This window comes from Aulonocara sp. 'chitande type north' Nkhata Bay, linkage group LG22 (genome assembly GCF_057382095.1).
Source record: "Aulonocara sp. 'chitande type north' Nkhata Bay isolate Kocher_YH1m ecotype deep benthic linkage group LG22, A_spYH_male_GT1.1, whole genome shotgun sequence".
Taxonomy (NCBI): domain Eukaryota; kingdom Metazoa; phylum Chordata; class Actinopteri; order Cichliformes; family Cichlidae; genus Aulonocara; species Aulonocara sp. 'chitande type north' Nkhata Bay.
This window is the reverse complement of record NC_141364.1, coordinates 33,251,218-33,272,887: the sequence shown is the minus strand read 5'-3', so window position 1 is coordinate 33,272,887 and position 21,670 is coordinate 33,251,218. Positions and strand designations below refer to the sequence as shown.

Genomic DNA, 21,670 nt, shown 5'->3' with positions numbered 1-21,670 from the left:
ATAAACTCACACTTTGAAGACCTTCTTCCCAAATGCTCGTTGTCGACAGTGTCACTGGACCACTCTACCTTCTTCTCAGTCTTCCTCTTCCTCAACTTGATTGTCAAGCTTCTTCCCTCCTGTAACATGTAAGAGGTCTACTGTGAGACATCGCAAACAAACCACAGTGTGAACTGTGAATCCTGCAGTCACACTCAATGACATCTATCATTTGTAGGACCTTCTTGTTGTCTCTATGGCGTCATGGGCATGCTATTGTTTCCTGCTCTCTGAAAAGTAAAACATGTCCTTGCTCAGGTGATGGAGCAGGTCACCTACTAATCAGAGGGTTGGTGGTTTGATCCCTGTCTGCTGCAGATACTAACCCCAAGGACTTATTCCTCTGATGTATCAGACTCTAAATGTGTATGGATGTTAGACAGATACAAGTGCTAATTGGCTAAGTTGTGGAAAGTGCTTTGAATGCTCAGAGCAGAAGCGTCTATATAAGAACCAGTCTATGTACCATGACCATCAGTTAGGCAAATTCTGACAATATAAGGAATAAATTGCAACTATTGAAATACTTCTAATTATGACAACATCTGCAGTAAACAGTCTGCATCAGTAGGACTACGAAGATTTGTGTAAAATGATACACAAAGTATGTTGTAGCCAAACACGAGTATGCCTCTTAATATCCTTTAAGACTTCTTCTTATTTAAAAGTCAAACATGACTATGCACATATTTAAAAAGAAATAAAAAATGCGCAACAAATTTTAAAAAAAGTCAAGCCGTGAGGGTTGGGAGGGGTTAATAACAAACTATTAAAGAGCACCTGCCTCAGAAATGACACAAAGCTGGGGTTACCGGGCATGTATGCTAGCAGAGACCATCCCTTTGCCCCGTGGTGCCTGCAGATGGGCCTGTCTGCGCTGCATCTAAACCCATTCTAACCGACTATGGGGATTTCAGTTAATGGAGGTCTGACTGTTTATCTGAGCAGGACAACTTGAAATATGATTTGAACAGAGTGTATTTAACATGTAAACCGGATGCTCCTGCTGCTTTAGACATTATGCAACAATACTACAGATTCGGGTTGTTAATTGAAAGCTGTTTAACTTTCACACAGCAACGCGGAGCTATTCAGCACTTAGCCCGCTATCGGCTTTCCCTAATGCTACCGCGCTACTAGCAGCCCTGTCATTTAAATAAGCCTAACGTAACTAACATATCAGGCCTCACGACGCTTCCCCCGTAATAACATAAACGCTGTATCTTTAATGTACACTGTCACTGGCTGCCAGAGCGGTCCAACTGTCTCAGGAACAGCTGTCCATCGTTTACCTGCTGGGGCGGCGGCGGCGTGCTCGTCTGAACGGTCTCCGTTATGGTCTCACTGGATGTTCCTGGAACCTCCGCCATCCCTGCAGCTGCTTTGCTAACGCTACCGTTAACTAGCTTAAAGATCCAAAAGAAACGAAGCAGAGCGTCAACAATGAGCGACACCGCGTTAGTCGACAGCTAACCGACTAACCTTCCGCTCTTTAACTCCAAAAATCGCACTGAATGGAAAAATGTCAACCCACAGTTACGAGGTGTGGGACAGCGGTGGCTACAGTCAAAGCACAAAACGCGTTAGCCAGGGTCGGAACGGAAACGTACGGCTCCTCGTTACAACTATCAGCTATGGGAACCATCATCACCCACAAAAAATAATCACATGACAGTAGTCGCTGGGCTACATCATTATATTATGTGTGGAATTTAAATGGTTTAGATAGTTAACTGGATAGAAAACTCTGTTTCCACAATTTATTTTATTTTTAAACTCGGGAAGGATGTTCCGGTTCCTCTTAGCTTTAACTTGAAACGCTGTGGGGAAGATATTTCCAGACGGACCAAGTGCGTTTCCTGTTGTCCGTGAAGATATAATATCCCGTCAACAAACAGCACCAAACCATACTGGAACATCGTTTTGTCACGGATTTAATTTTGTGTAAAGCTTCCATACAAACGTCTCTCCTCAGGTTGGCAGGGACAAAGTAGTGACGTTACACGGCTGTGGCTGGCATGCGTGGGCATTCTAGCGTGTAAAGTTACCGAGGATGTGGAGGACAGGTCCTGGTCCGAGTCTGAGGAGGGCAGCCAGACTCTGTTCCAGCACCCCACCTAAAGCTTCTCACACAAACAAACTTCGACCCCACGCCGAGAAGCAGAGGCGCAGACGAGTGCGGGAGGAGGGCATCCTATCGAGTCAGCATGGTGTAAGTTAGAGGGAGGCAAAGCACTAAGGCTAAAGCTCTCTGCCAAATCCCCCAAGGAAAGAGTACTAGTGCGTTTGTGTGTATTTTTACAGATATACTGGCATCGTTGTATCGATAATAATAATGTAATAGTTTAATGCTGCACTCATTAGTTACCTCTGCCTCCCATTCTACTTTTAAATACTCTAGGAACAACAAGTAGGCCTGCAGAGCGAGAGCGAAGTGCTCTAATAGGGTGATATGGTACTACAAGGTCATTAAGATAAGATGGGGCCTGATTATTTAAGACCTTGTATGTGAGGAGCAGGATTTTGAATTCTGGATTTAACAGGAAGCCAAAACAGGAGAAATATGCTCTCTCTTTCTAGTCCCTGTCAGGACTCTTGCTGCAGCATTTTGGATCAGCTGAAGGCTTTTCAGGGAGTTTTTAGGACTTCCTGATAATAATGAATTACAGTCGTCCAGCCTGGAAGTAATAAATGCATGAACTAGTTTTTCAGCGTCACTCTGAGACAGGATATTTCTAACTTTAGAGATGTTGCACAAATGGAAGAACGCAGTCTTACATATTTGTTTAATATGTGCATTGAAGGACATGTCCTGGTCAAAAATGACTCCAAGGTTCCTCACAGTGTTACTGGAGGCCAAGGTAATGCCATCCAGAGTAAGAATCTGCTTAGATACCATATTTCTAAGCTTTTCAGGGCCGAGTACAATAACCTCAGTTTGATCTGAATTAAGAAGCAGAAAGTTAGAGGCCATCCAGGTCTTTATGTCTTTAAATGATGCTTTCATTTATTAAAGTTATTCAAACCTGCACAGCCATGTGTGAAATCAGTGGCTGCTTGTGCTGGAAAATCTGTCCAATGTGTCTGAATGGAAACAATCATGCAAAGCAGAGTGGGCTAAAATTCCTCCACAGTGATGTGAAAGAGTCCTTGGCTGTTAACTCAAACACTCGATTGGACGTCTTGAGGGTAGCACTACCAGTTATTGGGTTTAGGGGACAATTACTTTACACACTGTTGTGTTTCAACCGTGTTGACTTGTGACTTGTTCAGTGCTGTGCTAATGCACTCCATGATGTCATAAATATAGTTATGAGAGATACGATAGCTGAAGCTGCCAGTCAGACACGCTCTGATGTTTCTGTTTGCAGAGTGCTGAAGGTAAAGCAGTAAAGTGGAGTGAGAAGCAGAAGATTGCTTACACTGCTCCTACACCTCCTGGGGCAAAGAAAGGTGACTCTCCTGTAACCTCTGCTGGCTCGGCTGTCTCTTCTCCTCACAGGCTCTGAAAGTCCTTCTTCTTTTTCCCTGCAGACACTAGCTTACCGTTCCCATCGTGTTACAGTCCAGAGTATGTGGAGTCCAGCTGGTATCAGTGGTGGGAGAAAGAGGGATTCTTCAGTCCTGAGCAACATGTAAACATGTGAACTTGTTAAATCATTACTGTTGCAGTTAAAATGAATTCACTTTAATGCAGTTTTTTTGCAGTTTCTATGAAACAAACTGAGTAAGTGGTTAATCAGCTAAGCTTTAATACTAATGCTAATAATAGCAAATAAATACTTTTTATTTAGTGATGCAGAAAATGGATGAACTGTTTGAGAGCACTGATCAGAAAACATACATTTGTATTTGTCACAGACAGTTACTTCTACTTTGGTCATATTTTCAGGCGTCCAAAGTGACCTTTATGTCCTTTCTGACCTTGTCCTGCCAGCAGTGCGCTCTTTATTTGCTGTAAAGCAGTTTGTTTTTTCTACAATAATTATTTTTATTGTAGAAAAAATATTGCTTTGCTTCTTCTGTTCCTTTGACAGGAGAAGGCAGGTTGCTGTGATGTCCTCCTGTGTTGTTTTTGTTTTTCTCTCGGCAGGTGATGAAGCAGATTTTCAGTGGGTTTTTTTTCTCCCTCCCTCTTCATCTCGAGTTTTTCCTCCTCTTCTCCCCAACTTCTCTGTCCCTCATCTTTCCCGTCCCTCAGTCCTGTCCGTTCTAATTGCAATAACTTAAAATAAATAAATAATAATAATAAAGGTCGAATAAAATATGACAATCATGTGGTAAAAGCCATAACGATCTATTTGGGAAAATAAATCTGTTGTGCATTTTTCTGGGCCTTCAGAGGATCATTGTGATTGTGAAAACAGAAAAGTGCGTCTTCCTGAGATGTGATCACACTGCAAGCCTGACCACCTCAGATTTGGTCAGAGTGATCTGATTGTATTCAAGTTATCCAGGTAAAGGTGGCACGACGAGGAGCAAAAGAGACTTCACTCAGTCTCAAAGGTCCACCTTAATGTTCAGTTTCATTTGAATCTGAACATGTTTTTTTAATCCTTAGAAGTCAAGTCAATATTTTCAATAATTACAAAGTATACGTTACTAAAGCACGAGCAACAGCACTACGAGATATTTGATTACAGCAAAGGAAAAAGTTGTTCTGTAGAGCGAGTGTGCACACATGCACGCCAGTAACGTGTTTCCCTTCCTGCTCTCAGGAACGGCTGCCCCACGCTGGGGATCGGACCTTCTCTCTGTGTATTCCTCCACCAAACGTGACTGGTACTCTGCACCTGGGCCACGCTCTGACAGTAGCTGTAGAGGATGCGCTGGTTCGATGGTAACTATCAACAGCAGAGCAGCATGTTGTCTTTGTTCTCTGAGCTCACGTGTTGATGGTTTGTATCCATCAGGAGACGGATGCAGGGCTGCAGAGTGCTGTGGGTGCCTGGATGTGACCATGCAGGCATCGCAACGCAGGTACGCGTGATGACGGTTTGGCTCACATGTTCTCAGGTGTCCCTCAGAGTAACATCAAAATATGGAAACACATTTGTATCATGATTGTGGCACATGCTCAGTGCTGAGAGTGACGATGTGCTCGTGTTTTAGACGGTGGTGGAGAGGAGACTGCTGAGGCAAACAGGGAAGCACAGACGAGACTTTACGAGGGACGAGTTTCTGGAGGAGGTGTGGAAGTGGAAGAATGAGTGAGTCTTCACATCTGGACTTCTGAGCACATCTGCTGTGTGGCCTGCACGGTGTTTGCTGAGTTTTGAGCCTCTGTTGCAGGAAAGGAGACGAGATCTACCACCAGCTGAGGAAGCTTGGAGCTTCTCTGGACTGGAGCAGAGCCTGTTTCACCATGGACCCAGTAAGAGTGGAGTCACACATGTTCCTTACTCTGCGATTCAACGTGTTGATGGAGTTTTACGTATGAAACCATCCCAGAAAGATGATCTCAACCATCCTAACGAGCTGATTTATGAAACTGTCCAAATAACTGCAGCAGCGGTACAAAGAGAGACGAATATGAAACTGTGGTGCGATGTAAGCACATACACCACATACACACGATGGGTAGAGATGATAAGTCATTCCCAGCGTCCCTGTTTCCAGTAAGGCAGATTTATTTATTTGTAGCCATCTCTGCCTCCTCACCACGGCACACGCAGGCTCGTCTAAACGAGAAATCGCACCATCCTGTGGCCTCTCCAGGAAAATGAAAGTGCCGTAAGAATTGCAGAGTGAAACACTGAAGCTGAGCTGTAAAGCTGCAGTGGTGAATGGGGCAAAGCACCTTCAACTGTTTATCCTGCTTTTGTGATTTGATTTCAGGGTTTTAGCAGAGCTGTAACTGCAGCGTTTGTCCGACTGTGTGACTCTGGTCTAATTTATCGCTCGGAGGGTTTGGTCAGCTGGAGCTGTGCCCTGGAATCTGCCATCTCTGACATAGAGGTGAGACAGCTTTACATAAATGGATAGCAAATGCAACAAGTGGACAGAATAATAGAGACAGTAATGTGTCTTCTCCCCAACCTAAAGTTACTCGTATCCAGGGGTCCAGACAGCTTTCAGATTGATTAACAACTTGTATATAAGTGGCTTTTTTATATAAGAACGTGTACAAGGTTTGACTTTGCTTGTTCCTTAGCACATGGACGTTAATGTCATATCTAAAACTAAAGGTTATGGGAAGAACTCAGAGACCATGTGTGTGCTGAAAACGGTACCAAACCTGCTCTTTGCCTCCACGTGAACAATAAAACCTTCAGCATGTGTTTGCATGTCTAATGCTACAGTCTGATAATGTGGAGCTCACATGAGCACTCGCTGTACGCTTTTTAGATGAGCTACAGAGCAGAGTGTGCCTCTGATATAATATCACTTGAACTCATCATCAGGTGGACTCAAAGGAGCTCTCCGGCCGGACCATGTTGTCTGTTCCTGGCTATGAACACAAGGTGGAGTTTGGATCGATGCTGAGCTTTGCGTACCCCGTAGAAGGCCACGGTGCGTGTCGGGACCATCCTGGGACATGGTGTGTCCTGTGTTTTGTACATTGATCCTCTTCTCTGTATTTTAGACACCGAGGTGGTGGTGTCCACCACCCGTCCAGAGACTATGCTGGGAGACGTGGCCATAGCTGTTCACCCTGATGATCCTCGATACCAGGCCAGTTGTTTATGTTAGAGACTCTGGGAGTGTCTCAGTGGGAGTGTTTGACAATATTTCAGGACAAGCGACAATAAACAGTACAGATCTCCTACACCGCTCAGTGTGTTGTAACATCAGTGAGCTGAAAACACGACGACTGATTTAAATGACCTCCTCAACATGTCCTGAAGGTCTCCAGAGGCCTGCTAATGAACTAATCGTGTGATTCAGGTGTGTTGACCCAGGGTGAGATCTAAACCTGCAGGACGCCGGCCCTCGAGGCCTGCACTACAGCATCAGGAAGCCTGGAGGCCAAATGGATGAACTGCAGGCTGGAAGAGTGGATACCACGTGAGCAGCGTGACGCTTGTTTAACGGAGCGTGTCTTTGCTTCTTCCAGACTGTTCATGGGAAGCACTGCAGACATCCTTTCACCGACAGACTGTTACCCATCATCACTGATTCTATGGTGGACGTGGAGCTTGGAACTGGTGACGACCACACCTGACACCTGACGTGACACTGTTCCTGTGGATGTGTTCAGCCCTCTGACCCGTGGTATCCGCCCACTTGCTGTTTGTCTTTTGCAGGTGCAGTGAAGGTGACTCCTGCTCATGACCACACAGACTTTGTCCTCTCACAGAGACACTCACTTCCACGCCTGACTGTGATTGCTGGCGATGGGACGATGACAGGGTCCTGTGGACAGTGGCTGGAGGTGCTGTGTTACCTGTTTGTATACGTGTGTGAGTTTGTTGTGTGTCTTTGGGTTTCACTGTTCTTTTTCTTTGTGAAGGGAGTGAAGCGTTTTGATGCCAGACAGCTGGTTGTGGATGCTCTGGTTGAGAAAAGACTGTTCAGAGGAAGAAAAGCTCATGCCATGAGTTTACCCGTCTGCAGGTACAGCAGCGCATGCACGCTCAACGTCTGAGTGTTTGCTCTAAAGGAACTGGATGGACCGTGTTGTGTGCAGAGTCTTTTCATTAGAGCGTTTTGTGCCAGCTGACACCATAGTACAGAGTTTGAACTGGTTTTTGTGTCGGTGCATCGATTAAAGGGAAAGCCTGAATGCTTGATCCCTCGCAGTGACCAGCTCAGAGGGCTCGGTTTTGCTTTTGGGGAATTTTGCCGTCGTGGGTTAGCTCCACTTGTCCCCTCGGAGCAGAGGTCGGTAATTAATTTCCCACAAAGCCACATGAGAAGCTGGGACTGCTGTGAGGGGCGCACGAATATATCCTGATCTCTTTATATGAAGCTTATTAGCCCTCAGTCTCTCACGTGGTCCCGGACCCCAAATCAGTACAAAGCTGTCTATATGAGAACCTTATGATCACAGTTAATTCATCCATAGGACAGCAGGGGGCACTGCAGGACTTGATGCAGAGTAAACAGTAGAAATTGTAATGGTCTACATCAGGGGTGTCCAACTCCAGGCCTCGTGTCCTGCAGGTTGAGATGTGTCCTTGATCCAACTCGGCTGATTTAAATGACCTCCTCAACATGTCCTGCAGTTCTCCAGAGGCCTGCTAATGAACTAATCGTGTGATTCAGGTGTGTTGACCCAGGGTGAGATCTAAAACCTGCAGGATGCCGGCCCTCGAGGCCTGAAGGTCCCACCTCTTGTCAATATAGTCTCCAGATCTCGCCTATCAGGGATTTTGGACCAGTATAATAGCCACTACTCTTCATCACCATCATCAAAACACCAAATCAGAGAATTTGTTTAATTTTTTTAAAGGAGCGCTTCCACAGCTTTCCCATGACTTGAAATAATGCCAATGCGCACTGAAGTAGTTCTTTTTATGCCTTTCTTTCCTTTAATTTGTCACCTGTCTATAGCTTTGCTCGATCAGCCAAGAAAAACATTCAGTCCTCTTCAGAATAAATTGTTTAATTGTTTAAACAAGTGAAGAGCACAGCTTTCTGCCTCTTTACTTTATATCCATCACCAGATTTTTGAATGCTTCGCTTGTTTCCATGTACAAAGTCTTCAGTTTTATTTATACAGTCGCCTCAAGGTGTTTTATACTGTAAGGTCGACCCTACAATACTACATGCAGAGAAAAACCCAACAATCATATGACCCCCTATGAGCAGCACTTTGGCGACAGTGGGAAGGAAAAACTCCCTTTTAACAGGAAGAAACCTCCGACAGAACCAGGCTCAGGGAGGGGCGGCCATCTGCTGCGATTGGTTGGGGTGAGAGAAGGAAGACAGGATAAAGACATGCTGTGGAAGAGAGACAGAGGTTAATAACAGATATGATTCAATGCAGAGAGGTCTGTTAACACATAGTGAGTGAGAAAGGTGACTGGAAAGGAAAAACTCAATGCATCATGGGAATCCCCGGCAGCCTACGTCTATTGCAGCATAACTAAGGGAGGATTCAGGGTCACCTGGTCCAGCCCTAACTATATGCTTTAGCAAAAAGGAAAGTTTGAAGCCTGATCTTGAAAGTAGAGATAGTGTCTGTCTCCTGAATCCAAACTGGAAGCTGGTTCCACAGAAGAGGGGCCTGAAAACTGAAGGCTCTGCCTCCCATTCTACTTTTAAATACTCTAGGAACAACAAGTAGGCCTGCAGAGCGAGAGCGAAGTGCTCTAATAGGGTGATATGGTACTACAAGGTCATTAAGATAAGATGGGGCCTGATTATTATTTATTTTTCCTGCTCATTTGCAGATGTTCTTCTTTGTGGTTTCTCTTTCCTGATTCTTTTTTCCACTCTCCTCTCTGTTTTAGCCGCTCAGGAGACATCATTGAACCTCTTCTAAGAAACCAATGGTTTGTCCGGTGTGATGTAATGGCAAAAAAAGCTGTGCAGGTCAGTTTACAGCTGTATCGATTCCATGACTTGCTTTCAAAAGTAAAATTTGTGAAAAAGTTCCCGGGTCACTATCGTCACGGAGGTGTGGTCTTTCCCGGTCAGGCTGTCGAGGAAAGACGGCTGGAAATCATTCCTGAGTACTACACAAAGACGTGGAAGAACTGGCTGTCCAACATCAGGTTGTGTGGCAGCGTGTGTCGTCAGTGACATGTGTGAAATGACACCACTCTCACAATAATGCAGCTCTTGTCACAGAACATGTGGGTTGTGAACAATGTGCCTCTGTTTGCTGTGCAGTGACTGGTGCATATCCAGGCAGCTCTGGTGGGGTCATCAGATCCCTGCCTACAAAGTGATGCTTCCGAGTTATGAGGGACAACAAGAGGTTAGTGTGTGGGAAAACTTCCAAAAACAGCACGCTTGTGTCGCCTGTGATTGACAGTTTCATGCAGAGGAACCAAAAGGACTGCACAGAGTTTGTAGATTATTTTGTGAATTATCTGATAATCCCTACATTGTACACCAGTGTCAGTCTGTTCCAGTCTGCAGTGTGTGTGTGTGTGTGTGTGTGTGTGTGTGTGTGTGTGTGTGTGTGTGTGTGTGTGTGTGTGTGCGTGTGCGTGCAGGAGCAGTGGGTTTGGGGACGCAGCGAGGACGAGGCCCGTCAGAGAGCTGCTGTCAAATATGGATTGAAGCCAGATGCCGTCACATTGACTCGGGGTGACTCACCTCCCTCCTGACCTTTAACCTGCTGCTGTATCTACACATTGTTACCTTATTGTGTGAATGCCGTGAGGCGTTCACACTATTGTGTTCCTGTTTCTCTTTAAACTTTATTATTATTCTAAAATTTATCAATTTTTTGCTGCTGAACTAGTCCCTCAGTTTTCAGCCGATTTTCACCAATCAAACTTTAAATTGTTCTGCTCTTTCTGCTGAAGCGTGATATATCTTTTGGTGCTCATAACTCTTATACTTTTTGAGATATTAAGCTTTTTACACCTTTTTTTTTTTTGGCCCATTTTGCTGGATGGGACCACATTATCACTGTGATCACCAGTTTGGTTTGCCGGGCTGAGCCGTGTTTTAGCTCAGTGAGATGAGCAGCTGTTCTCCGAGCGAGAGGCCCGGGTTCGAATCCCGCTTATGACATAAGAAGCTTCAGTTAACACTTCAATTTTTTAAACTCTTTTCAACACAAATTTCAGCTTCTTCACCTCTTTTCAGCAGACAGTTCTCCTTCTGCTGTTTTCAGATTCCACTACATGCCATTTACGCTGCATTTTTGCAGGAAATGCAACTTTTTCTAGTTATTTGTTGCTGTTGTTTTTTCTGTAAACCACTAATATGACTGTGCTACTGCCGGCTAAATGACGAGGACAAGGATTCGCTGATCTAATGAGACGGGTCTGAACATGTTCATGATTATTACACACTGCTGTGTAAAAGTATTAGTTGCCTACTTGATAGTTTGGTAGGTTTTTTGGTGCATGTCTGTCACACGTTTCAGGTTGTGAAGCAGGTTTTATGTCAGGCTAAGATAACCAGCAGGCTTCAGACTCCAAACGCCTGCTGCCACCCTCGCTGTAGGAACTTGAGTGTTGTGTTGCTAATGAGTCGTTCACACTGAGCCAGTCTTCTTTGTAGAATTATTTCAAGTCGGCTACATTGAGGGTGTTTTTGTGAGGCGACCCTTCCTGTTCTTGTCAGCAGTGGTTTCCTCCTCGAACTCTCCCGTGGAGGCCATGTTTGCTCTCATTCAGGTTGTTGAATCGCGAGCTCTGACCTTAACTGAGACGACCGAGGTCTTCTTTTGATGTTCTAGCTTCTTCTGTGACCTCCCGGATGAGTCGTCGGTGCACTCTGAGTAATTTTGTCAGACTGGTCGCTCCTGTGAAGGGTCGCACTGCTTTCTCCATGTGTGGATGACTGATGGTAAATGCCTCTGTACTCGTGTCGGAGTCACAGATGTCAGTGGTTGGATCTCAGTGTGCTGGTTTTTGACATCTTCTGGCTTACTTCACTTTGTCTGCCTTTCTTAGTTGAACAGCTGGGTTTGGATAGCTTTTTCTCCTGTATAAATTTAAAAACAGTCTTTTTTTTAAGTTTACTTATTTTTGTCTAATATAAAACTGTTTGATGATCTGAAACGTGTGACAAAAATGGTAATGGGTCCAGTTAGTGGTTTACTGAGCTGGACTGTTGATGTTGAGATAAACTGAAAGGATGTGAGGTGTGTCAGAATTCAGCTACATTGTTCCCTGTTTCAGACCCAGATGTCTTGGATACATGGTTTTCCTCTGCGCTCTTTCCCTTTGCCATGCTTGGCTGGCCAGATCAGGTACTGGACTTCCTCTGACTGAATGTAAAAAGAAGCAACCCTCATCCCTAACCCACCCACTCTTTCCACAGACCGCTGACCTGCAGCAGTTTTACCCTAACTCTGTCCTGGAGACGGGCAGTGACCTCATCTTTTTCTGGGTTGCCAGGATGGTGATGCTTGGAACAGAGCTGACCGGGCAGCTACCCTTTAAACAGGTTACTTATAATAATGAGAAAATGGACTACAGCCTCAGCATATCCTGTTATTTTATTTTTGTCTCTCATCCCGTTTCCTTCCTGTCTCTTAGGTCCTGTTTCATTCACTAGTGAGAGATAAATATGGCAGAAAAATGAGTAAATCTCTGGGAAATGTCATCGACCCCTTAGACGTTATACACGGAGTCTCTTTGGAGGTAAAAAGGCCGTAATGACTGTCTGACATCCGTCTCACTCAGTGAAGAGCCCCGGCATCTTTAAACTAGTGTCAGAAACATCATGTTAGCGTCTGTTTTGTTGTTACGCTCTATTTTAAGGAAATTTGCTCATTCTAGACGTCTTAAAGAAAAGCAGTTATTGATTTGTCTTTACTGCTACAGCGCGGTGTAGAGAGCTAACAACAGCTGGCGAAAGATTGCATTTTTATTTTGTCTCACAGCCTCTGAGTTGCTGAGAAGATGCATAGCAGAGTTGTAAGCAGTACAGCTGTCACCGTGGCACAGCCGTCTGCTCTTCACTTTAAACGGTGTGGTTTCCTCCGTCCTCTTAGAGACTTCAAGCAAAAGTGAAGGAGGGGAACCTGGATCCGAGGGAGCAGCTGGTTGCAATGGAAGCACAGGTCAGCTCCCCTCCCTCCCGACTCGTTCTTTCTCTTTATTCCCACTCTTATCTGTCTGCTACATCTGCTTCCCCACAGAGGAAGGACTTCCCCGCGGGGATCCCAGAGTGTGGGACTGATGCTCTGCGCTTTGCCCTTTGCTCTCACAAAATGCAGGGTGAGTGAGTCCCTCCTCTGACGGGAAGCAATTTGTCAGAGCGAATGAATGTGGAAGACAGCGTCACAGGAAAGAAGATGTGATGCATATGTTCACTAGAGTTAAAAGTGACTGCATAACATATTATTGATCCCTGTTTCACATAAAAGCCAGCCGTCATTACAACACAGAAGGTTAAAACCATCTCGGGTACCTTCAAGTAGCTTATGAGATGTTATCAGGGTGATAACATCTCATCTTTCATCACAGTCAGAGGTTCCTAACTTGTAACTAACTGCTGGGGAGCAGAACAATCAAACAAGTGATCCATGTTAGACCGGTGGGCTGCTGCTTTGTCTTTTTACTGTGTGTAACGTTTTCACTTTTGCCTGTTGTCAGGAGAAGACATCAGTCTGTCTGTCGCTCAGGTTCTGAGCTGCAGACACTTCTGTAATAAGATGTGGCAGACCTTAAGGTTCACATTGGGAGTGCTGAGTGAGAACGGAGCAACACTGGAAACTATAGCAAAGGTACAGCAAGAACGATGTCAGACGATTTGGAACGCTTCTTCTTACCTTATAGACTTGTTGTTGTTTGAAAAAGGCTGTGTGTGTGTGTGGCGTTTTGTTTTTTGAAGGACTGAGCCTACATATCAGAGTATGAGCACTGAGCTGTGTTGAATGTAACACAAGTGTAAAAAGAGAGGAAAGTGTTTTTGTACAAAGGCTGTCAGAGGTTCTCTATAGCAAGGGAAAGAGGTTTGTCCCTCATAAACACAGAGTCCTGGGCGTCTCCACGGTCCTGTCAAAACATAGAAGCAGACTAATACAACAACACTGGCTGCCTCGCACAGAGTGATCAGGTCAGCTGACCAGTTACCATGGAGCTCTCTGACTCAATTATCTATCTGCTGATCCTAAAAGATCTTTTTTTGGGTTTTTTTCGTTGAGTCGGATCCAAAGCTGGAGGAAACTCGTTGTTGTTCTTCACAACACAGGGACCAAACATGCACACCAAGAGAAATACACCAGGTTAAAATGAACTACAGTTCTTCTCAAATATCAAAATGCATCATGACAGCTTTGTTTTAACGGCGTGGACACTGAGGCTACGTCCACACTAATGCCTTTGAAAACTCAGTTTTCTCTACGGTTTGGCCTCCCGTCCACACTGAGACGCGGCGCAGTGTGGACACTCGAAAACGATGACGCATGTTGGTCATGTGATGCAGTCATGTGACCAATTCAACAAAGATAGCGGAGGGCATTATACAGCAGTTGTTTTGATTGCTCTCAATTTTGACAGCCCTAAAAAAAGATGAATATCAGATAGCTTTTCTTCAAATTCTTTAGTTCTCACTCGTTTTTGCGCAGGACTGCACGTAAGCGTTTTGGGCCGTTTCAATGTGGACGCACAACTGTGAAAACGGCTGAAAACGAGTGTTTTCAGACAAAAACGCCGTTTTCAAATCTATCCGGGCGAGTGTGGACGTAGTCTGAGCACGACACGCTGACCCCCCACTCCCACTTTACAAACAGCTGTGCCGTCTCTCAGAGGTTTGAGGTGTGGGAAATCTTGTGTGTTTGTGCCTGTTTCACACACTGTTTGACAGCGTGGAGGAAAAGACATCTGAAAAATGTTTACTTTTATCATCTTCTTCTAATCTGGCATCATAAACTTGACTGTGTACACTGGAAGCGCCTCGTTCACAGTGTTTGCCTCTGCAGACAGCTCCTCTGAGCAGCATGGACCGCTGGATCTGCTCCAGACTACACAGCACGGTTGGGCAGTGTGAGCAGGCCTTTGAAGCTTATGAGCTCCACAGCGTCACGTCTGCCCTGTACTCCTTCTGGGTCCACAGCCTGTGTGATATTTACATGGTGAGGAGCACAACTGTCCCAGGACATGCGTAGACTTTGATCATCCCAACAGACCAGATAAGAGGGTTTCCTTTGTATCTCCACTGATCTTCTTACTGCTCTGTCTAAAAAAAAAAAGAGAGAAGGTGATATATTTATCTGGTTTCTCCATGGAAACGTGGAGGCTCAAAGCTTAATGCAAAGAGATTAACCTAATTAAGACTAAAGTGTTAGCGCTAAGCCAGCAGTTAGCCCAGCACTGAATGAGCTGCTGTCACTTTGCTCTGTGTGTATTTGCAGGAGTATATAAAGCCTCTGCTGACCCAGCAGGACCAGGAAGTCGTCCTCACAACCGACGCAGAGCACAGTGGTGACGCGAGGCAGGCGGCCATCGCTGTTCTCTATCACTGTGTGTCTGTGTCCTTGGCCCTGCTCTCCCCCTTCATGCCGTTCATCACTGAGGAGCTGTGGCAGAGACTTCAGCCGTTTGCACCCGAAGCTGCTGCACAAACCAGCCTGTGTTTACAGCCGTACCCCCGCTCCGCTCAGTTGGTAGGGCTTTCTGAGGTTTTCGAGTGTTTGTAGCCCCCAGGAAAGCACCTTCTTGTCTTAAATAACGCTAAAAACAACCCTGCTAATGTGCATTGATATCTGGATTTAGGAAAATTCCAAATTTCTACCAATCTCAAGTTATTCCAGTCAGAGTAAACCAAGTACCAGCTTGGCAGAAACCTCTCCTGTCAGAGATGACGAGCAGAGATGGATCCAAACATGTTCAGGCAAACTTGAGACACTAAAACTCACAGCAAGCAGAAGGAAACAGAACACGACTGTTGTTGCTTATTAGGTGAGCTTCACCCAGAGACATTTACTGTAATTATAGTGTAATTCAAGATTTTAATAATATTTCAGTGACAGATATCACTGGAGAAGCAGATAATATTGATCACACTGCCCAGTTTGTACGCCCACAGACTGAGGGACAGTAAATAAGGTCCAGCTGACAACAGCCATAATCTTGAGGCTGTAAGATCAACTCTCCACAATAACATAGATTAGATGATCTTATATTGATAGCAGGAAATAAACTCTCTGAACGTTTGGGAAAGAGAGAGTTCACCAGTAATTACTCCTGAAGGTTTAAATGTCTGTCCATCCCTCTACTGGCACTAATCTAATCAGCTACTGAGCCTCCTCCCAGAACACCCAAGCCTGGTGTGGCCAAATACTTCATCTGGCTCTTTTGGATTTGGAAGAGGAGCAGCTCGACTCTGAGCCCCTCACCAAGATCCTCACCCTCTCCTTAAGGCTGAACCCAGGATTGCTCTCATCTCATTATTTTGGTCATTACCCAAAGCTCCTGATCATAGGTGAGGGTATGAATGTAGACGGACCAGCAACACCTTTGCTTTCACAGTTGGCTCTTTCTGAATGTGAGTGTGTCACCACAATACAACAGACCAGTTCAGAGTGCACTGTCACTCCTGCTCTCCTTACTTAAATCGTCACAGTGAGCACTCCGCCCTTCTCTAAGGACCGTGGTCTTGGACTTGTAGCTAATTTTCAGCCAAGCTGCTTCAATTTCAGCTGCAAACTCTGAGAAGAAAAATTCAGCAAATAAAAATGATGAACAGAAAGAATAAATCTGATATTTTACCAACAATGTGGACCAAGCTCTAGCAACACTTGTACAGAGCCTGGATAAGCCCAATACAACGTATTCCCCTGCAATTCCCCACAGGATACCCAGAGGGATGCGGTTGAATGCCTTCTCCAAATCCACAAAGCACATGTAAACTAGTTCGGCAAACTCCCATGAAACCTCGAATATCCATGCGAGGAGGAAGAGTTGGTCCAGCAATCCACAACCACAATGAAAAGACAGACTCACACCTCCAGTACCCTGGCACAGGCCTTCCCAAAGCCTGAGGAGAGTGAATGTTGCAGAGGCGTGTCAACCAAGACAGTCCTACAACATGACCTGAAAAAGAAAAGATGAAAAAACCTATTTGTGGGACGAGCAAACGCAACTCAGTGGAGTCAGACATGTCTGCAGAGAGAAAGAGCCAAAGAGGAGGAAGCACAAACCGGGGAAAGAGAAGGTGCAAACTTGGTAACATCCAGCAGCTGCAAGTGAATGCGTGGTGATAAAAGAGAGAAAATGCTCTACTGTGGCATAACGAAGGTCACATGATCCAGCCAGAATAACAAGCTTCTAAACTTTTACTTTTTACCGAGGGTTTTCTCCACACTAACCTGGACACTGAGATGCTTTCTTAGTCCAGGACTGAAAACTGTCCCAGAGTTATTAAAAGACTCTTTACAACACTGTCCGTGGACTTCAGCTGATGTGTTAGTTCTCTAACCTCCCGGTCCTTTCCATTCTCACAGGCACACTGGCATTTTGCCGAAGAGGAAAGAGATTTCCTGCTGGTACAGGAAGTGATCCGAGTGGCCCGTTCTTTACGAGCACAGTGTGGCATAACCAAAGCAAAACCTGACAGTAAGTCAGCACAAGAAGGCATAACCATTATCACACCGACTCTTCCACTGGCAAATGCTTGAAAGCAAATATAGCAACAAAGTTACGTTTTATTACTATGCAAAAGTCTTGAGTCACCCGCGATTTCTTCACTTTTTGCCAGGAAAATGGGTGCAGCGTTTTTTCTTTTTAATATTGCACAAACTCTGACTTTATGGAGATACAGCACAGAAGTTAAAGGTTTGCAGATATTTAAAAAAAATCGCTGCACCCATTTCCCGTTTTCCCATAGGACCAGCTTTATTCTTCACAGCCTGAGCTCTCTGAGACAGCTCTCCTTAAAAGTATCTTCAGGAATAGTTCTCCAGGCTTCTTGGAGGACATTCAGAATTTTTCCTTGGATATTTCTGCCTCTTGTTCTGTTATCTGTCAGGATGATCCCACACTGCTTTGGGATCTGAGGAGGCTAGACACGCACTGTTCTGATGTGCTCTGAACAATTCAATGATTTGAACCAAAAGTTTCAGATTTGGATTTCTCTCCATCAGACACGTTTTGATCATCAGTGCACGTCTTGCATAATTTTCATGCCTCAGTTTGTTTTTTCTCGGCTTCATTAAGAACGGCTTCTTGACAGCTGCACTTCCACTGGGACCATTTCTGACAGTAGATGGACCAGTAAATAGCTGATTGTTCAGGTTTTGTTTCAGCTCTTTGCTAGTGCAGTATGTTTTGCATACTAATATATGCCAAATTTTTAACTTACAGCTTTTTTGGAATCGTCTTGTTTGTGTAAAAATACCATTTAATGCTTGTCAAACTGGTATCTTTGGTATTTTTCTTGGTATTCAAAAATGGGAACAAACTGTGTTTTTGACACTTGTAACAAAGTGCCAAAGGCTTCACTTAAAATTGGTTCTTTGCTAAGTTGCCTGTTATGTGTAGACACAACACTGGTTCTTCACTTTTCTCTCTTTTTTTTTTTTTTTTTAAATGCGTGAATTATTCAGAGGTTCAACAAACAAACATAAAACATTCCTTTGAAAATGGTCAGGTATGAGCACTGGCCTGAATATGTGTAACAAAGTAGCCAAAACTCTGAAAGCTCCTTGAGAGCCACACTCAGCTGTGGCAGGACCTTTATTCTTTAAGAAAAGAACAAAAATGATTTCATGCTTTAATTTCTTTAAATCTCGATGGTTTCAGTGTGGGCAGTGTGTTCGCCCAGCCAGGCCGAGGTCCTCCTTCGCTTCGGGTCAGCGATTAGCACTTTAAGCCGAATCTCCGACCTTCACATCTGCTGTTCTGACAGAGGCAGTATCCCCCCGTCTGTACACTCCACTTCTCCACCCAAAACAAGCCTCGTTGGTGTGGTGGACCACACATGTCAGCTACATCTTCACGTTCAAGTACGTATCGGGCTTCTTCTGCATGAAGCAATGAACTTCATTGTTAATGAATTAACTTTGTGTGTTGGACTGACTGACAGTTTAGTCTTTCAGCATTGGGATTATCATCTGACATACTGCGAATGAAATTATTTACTCTAGGATATGAACCCAATCTGTAATGCGCAGGGTTTAATAAGTAAGGAGCAGTCAGGTTACGCTAATAACTTGATTGGTTGATCATCGCCAAGTGTGCAGTTTTGGCAGTTTGCTGGCACGAACACCATGAGCCAAGGAGATAAACATCTTGTGTGAATAGGCACATGATCAGTAGTGGGTCAACTACCCTCTTACACAGTACAGATTATAATATTAATATCTGGGAGCCGCCACCTTTGGCCTTAGAGCTGAAGAAGCTTCTCAGACGACAGGTGAAACGTCTTCAAGAAACTTAGAGAAGTCCAGTCGTTTTTCTCTCCAAGCTTCTTAGATCATCAGCAGCGCTTTCAGGTGAAGCCACTGAAGACCACGAGCTCCTCTGTACACAGACGAGTCAGAGGTGAGGGCATCTGTCCCACAGCCAAAACTGGAGTCGTGCATCGGGACAATGTACCCAAACACAGTCAAGGTGCTGCAATATCCCAGTCACAGTGTGGACCTGAACTCCATTGAAATGCTGTGACCTTATGAGAGTAGTGTATAAATAAATGCACGTAATCGACGAATATTAAATGTCATGTGACCTTTGCTTAAGCAAATCTAATAACTCTTCAGAGAAGCACACATTGTTCACGTCATGTTTGCACTGTGATGAGAATCCCATCCTGTTCCTGTTGGATGTTTTTGCAGTGGTGATGAGGATGCTGGTCATGTCTAACGTACTGTGTTGTGTCTCTCAGAGTGGAATGAACATTGAGAAACAGATCGTGCAGCTCTCTCAGCGCAGAGACAGGCTCGTCCCAAAGCTGGATCAAATCCTTGCCAGAGTCCAGTCTCCAAGCTACCTCACCAAGGTTCCTTCTCATGTCCGGGAGCAGATGGACAGTAAGGTGAAGGAGACCTGCAGCAGCTTTGTTTGTAACTGCTTCACTGTATCTGAGTCAGCTTCATGGTTTGGAGAGAGAGAATCAAAGCTCAGGGAATGGCACTGCTGTTATCGCTCTCTAACCAACAGATGGTTGTAGAGTGGTGCACTGAACATTTCAAAGACTGATGCTGAGATTTTGCTGATAAATAAAAATTACAATTTAAAATAGGAGATTATATGAAACCTCGTACATATACGTACATTCTTCCACTCAAAAACCTCGAATCCTGCTGTGGCAGAATGAGGAGCCACACACCAGCTTTGCACATTCTGGTGCTTTTTATTTGTTGCTGTTCAGCTGCCCTGCATACACCTCCACCCTCCTGTCCCAGCACCGTCCTTAAAGGGGAGGCGTGGTTTGGTGTTGGAGATCAGGTGCGTATGACACCACACTATGAACCAACTGCTCCACCTGCCCCCTGCGGCTGAGCCACACCCCCTGACAAAACAGCCCCCAAGCCCCTTTTTGAGCCATCAGTCTGCAGAACAAAAGGTAGAAAAAGGCTAGGCGTGTAGAGCAGGGGTTTCCCACAGAGACCCTTCTTTACCTGCAATAAACACCGCCTGGCACTGCTCCGTCCATTAGACCAATCTGGGGTACCCTTTTGGATGAGGTCAGTCAGTCTGGCGGTTGTACCCAGCCAGCCCCAAGAACCGCCTCAGCTCTGTTTCAGTCTTAGGCCGTGGGCAGGATGCGATGGCTGCCGTTTATCCACTTGCCCCCCAAGTGGTTCCTACTGTACCTCCCGCCGTCCAACTTCACACACATCTAAATTTTTGTGTGGGCTTAGACCAGTTTTCTTGAATCCTGTCCAACGCCTCCCACAGCTTTCTCCCAAACAGTAAATCAAAGGGAGAAAGTGGAAGAAGTTGTTCACGGCCAAACCAACAGCCGCATCCAGACTGGTTGGGTGGTGCAGACCCACTCCGCGGCTTCTGCGGAAAGCCCCGCGATGAACTGTACCACCAGCTCTACGATGCAGGCCTCAACGGGTAACCAAGCAGCTCCCAGGTTCTCCAGTATTTTTGTCCAGGACTAAGACTGGCCCCGTAGCTTCTCCCGCTGGTGGTAAAACACTGCCGCTGGCTCCTTCTGCTCTCTCTAGCCATGATCTTAGCCATCATCTGGGCCAGCATCTCAGTTGGTTGGGCTGGTTGTGGTTCCGTCGTGCTGCGGCTGGGTTTCAGCACCACTGTGACAGAATGAGGACACCAGCTTTGCACATTCTGGTACCTTTGATGTCTTAGATGTTTTTCCTCATTCACAAAGCACCAGCAGGTATTCATCTGCTCTGCACACACTGACATACACACCTCTCCCCTCCGGTCCAGGCACCATCCTTATATGGGAGGCTGGTTCACTGATGGAGATCAGGTGCACGTCAACCTCCCCTGACACCACTCCTCCACCCCTCCCCTGCAACTGAGCCGCACCCCGCCACACGTACACGGTGGATCTCCTCCTAAGCCTAGGCCACACTCAGTTTTAAAATGCACAGTCATCTTAAGCTAATATGTGGCTTCCTGCTGTCGTTATGCAATCCTGTGAGATTTTGCACAGTGAAAGCAAGGAAACGCATGTAAATGCTAATGGTGTCATCAGTTGTTGTTGTGTCATTGTGCAGAGAACATTCACTCTGTGAGTTCATACTAGCACTGTATCCATCTCTGTATTTTCATATGTTCTACTCTGTGTGTGCAGGTGTCTGCTTTGGAGCAGGAACTGAAAACTGTTGAGGATCAACTGAAATTGCTGCAAGAGATGCAAACAGCAGAGTAACTGAAGCCTTCGCAGTAGCTGTGTGGACTGCTGTAGGAAAAAAGCTGCTGTTTCATTATTTATAATATTATAGTCAAAAATATGAACTTTATATTATGTAATGGAGTTATACACTGTATAAGTAGCAGTCCTGTCTGGCTCCAGGTGTTTTGAGCATAGTGGAAGCATCTGCATTTGATCTGTTGCTCTTATTCCACAAATATTGTCTTCTGTTCTGGCCTTTTAAAAACTCTGATTTTAAAATAATTTTTATGATCAA

General features: G+C 45.1%; 2 protein-coding genes across 6 annotated transcripts in view; one reads left to right on the top strand and one right to left on the bottom strand.

Annotated features, from left to right (window-relative positions):
* ppp1r11 (protein phosphatase 1, regulatory (inhibitor) subunit 11) overlaps positions 1-1,818 on the bottom strand; it is a 7,269-nt gene extending 5,451 nt beyond the window's left edge. Inside the window, exons 1-2 of the mRNA XM_086281328.1 lie at positions 1,332-1,818; positions 11-119 (exon numbers count right to left, since the gene is read on the bottom strand). Coding sequence (XP_086137454.1) covers positions 11-119; positions 1,332-1,409 — 187 coding nt within the window. The 5' untranslated portion in view covers positions 1,410-1,818. The remainder of the gene's footprint in view (positions 1-10; positions 120-1,331) is intronic.
* vars2 (valyl-tRNA synthetase 2, mitochondrial) lies at positions 1,534-21,670 on the top strand. Of its 5 annotated transcripts, XM_086281318.1 has the most exons (29): positions 1,702-2,251; positions 3,411-3,492; positions 3,574-3,674; positions 4,758-4,879; positions 4,953-5,019; positions 5,152-5,249; positions 5,332-5,413; positions 5,878-5,997; positions 6,444-6,552; positions 6,626-6,714; positions 7,097-7,187; positions 7,287-7,414; positions 7,493-7,596; positions 9,438-9,519; positions 9,625-9,701; positions 9,820-9,907; positions 10,149-10,242; positions 11,793-11,863; positions 11,935-12,060; positions 12,153-12,257; positions 12,611-12,679; positions 12,758-12,836; positions 13,215-13,345; positions 14,543-14,695; positions 14,975-15,226; positions 17,066-17,177; positions 18,363-18,565; positions 19,444-19,593; positions 21,334-21,670. In XM_086281318.1, the coding sequence occupies exons 1-29, from the start codon at positions 2,093-2,095 to the stop codon at positions 21,409-21,411; spliced, it is 3,222 nt and encodes a 1,073-aa protein (XP_086137444.1). In that variant the 5' UTR covers positions 1,702-2,092; the 3' UTR covers positions 21,412-21,670. The 5 variants fall into 5 exon arrangements, with proteins under 5 accessions (XP_086137445.1, XP_086137447.1, XP_086137446.1 ...); XM_086281317.1 differs by having other exon boundaries at positions 1,697-2,251; positions 7,287-7,596; XM_086281319.1 differs by lacking the exons at positions 18,363-18,565; positions 19,444-19,593; positions 21,334-21,670 and adding an exon at positions 15,336-15,521 and having other exon boundaries at positions 1,534-2,251.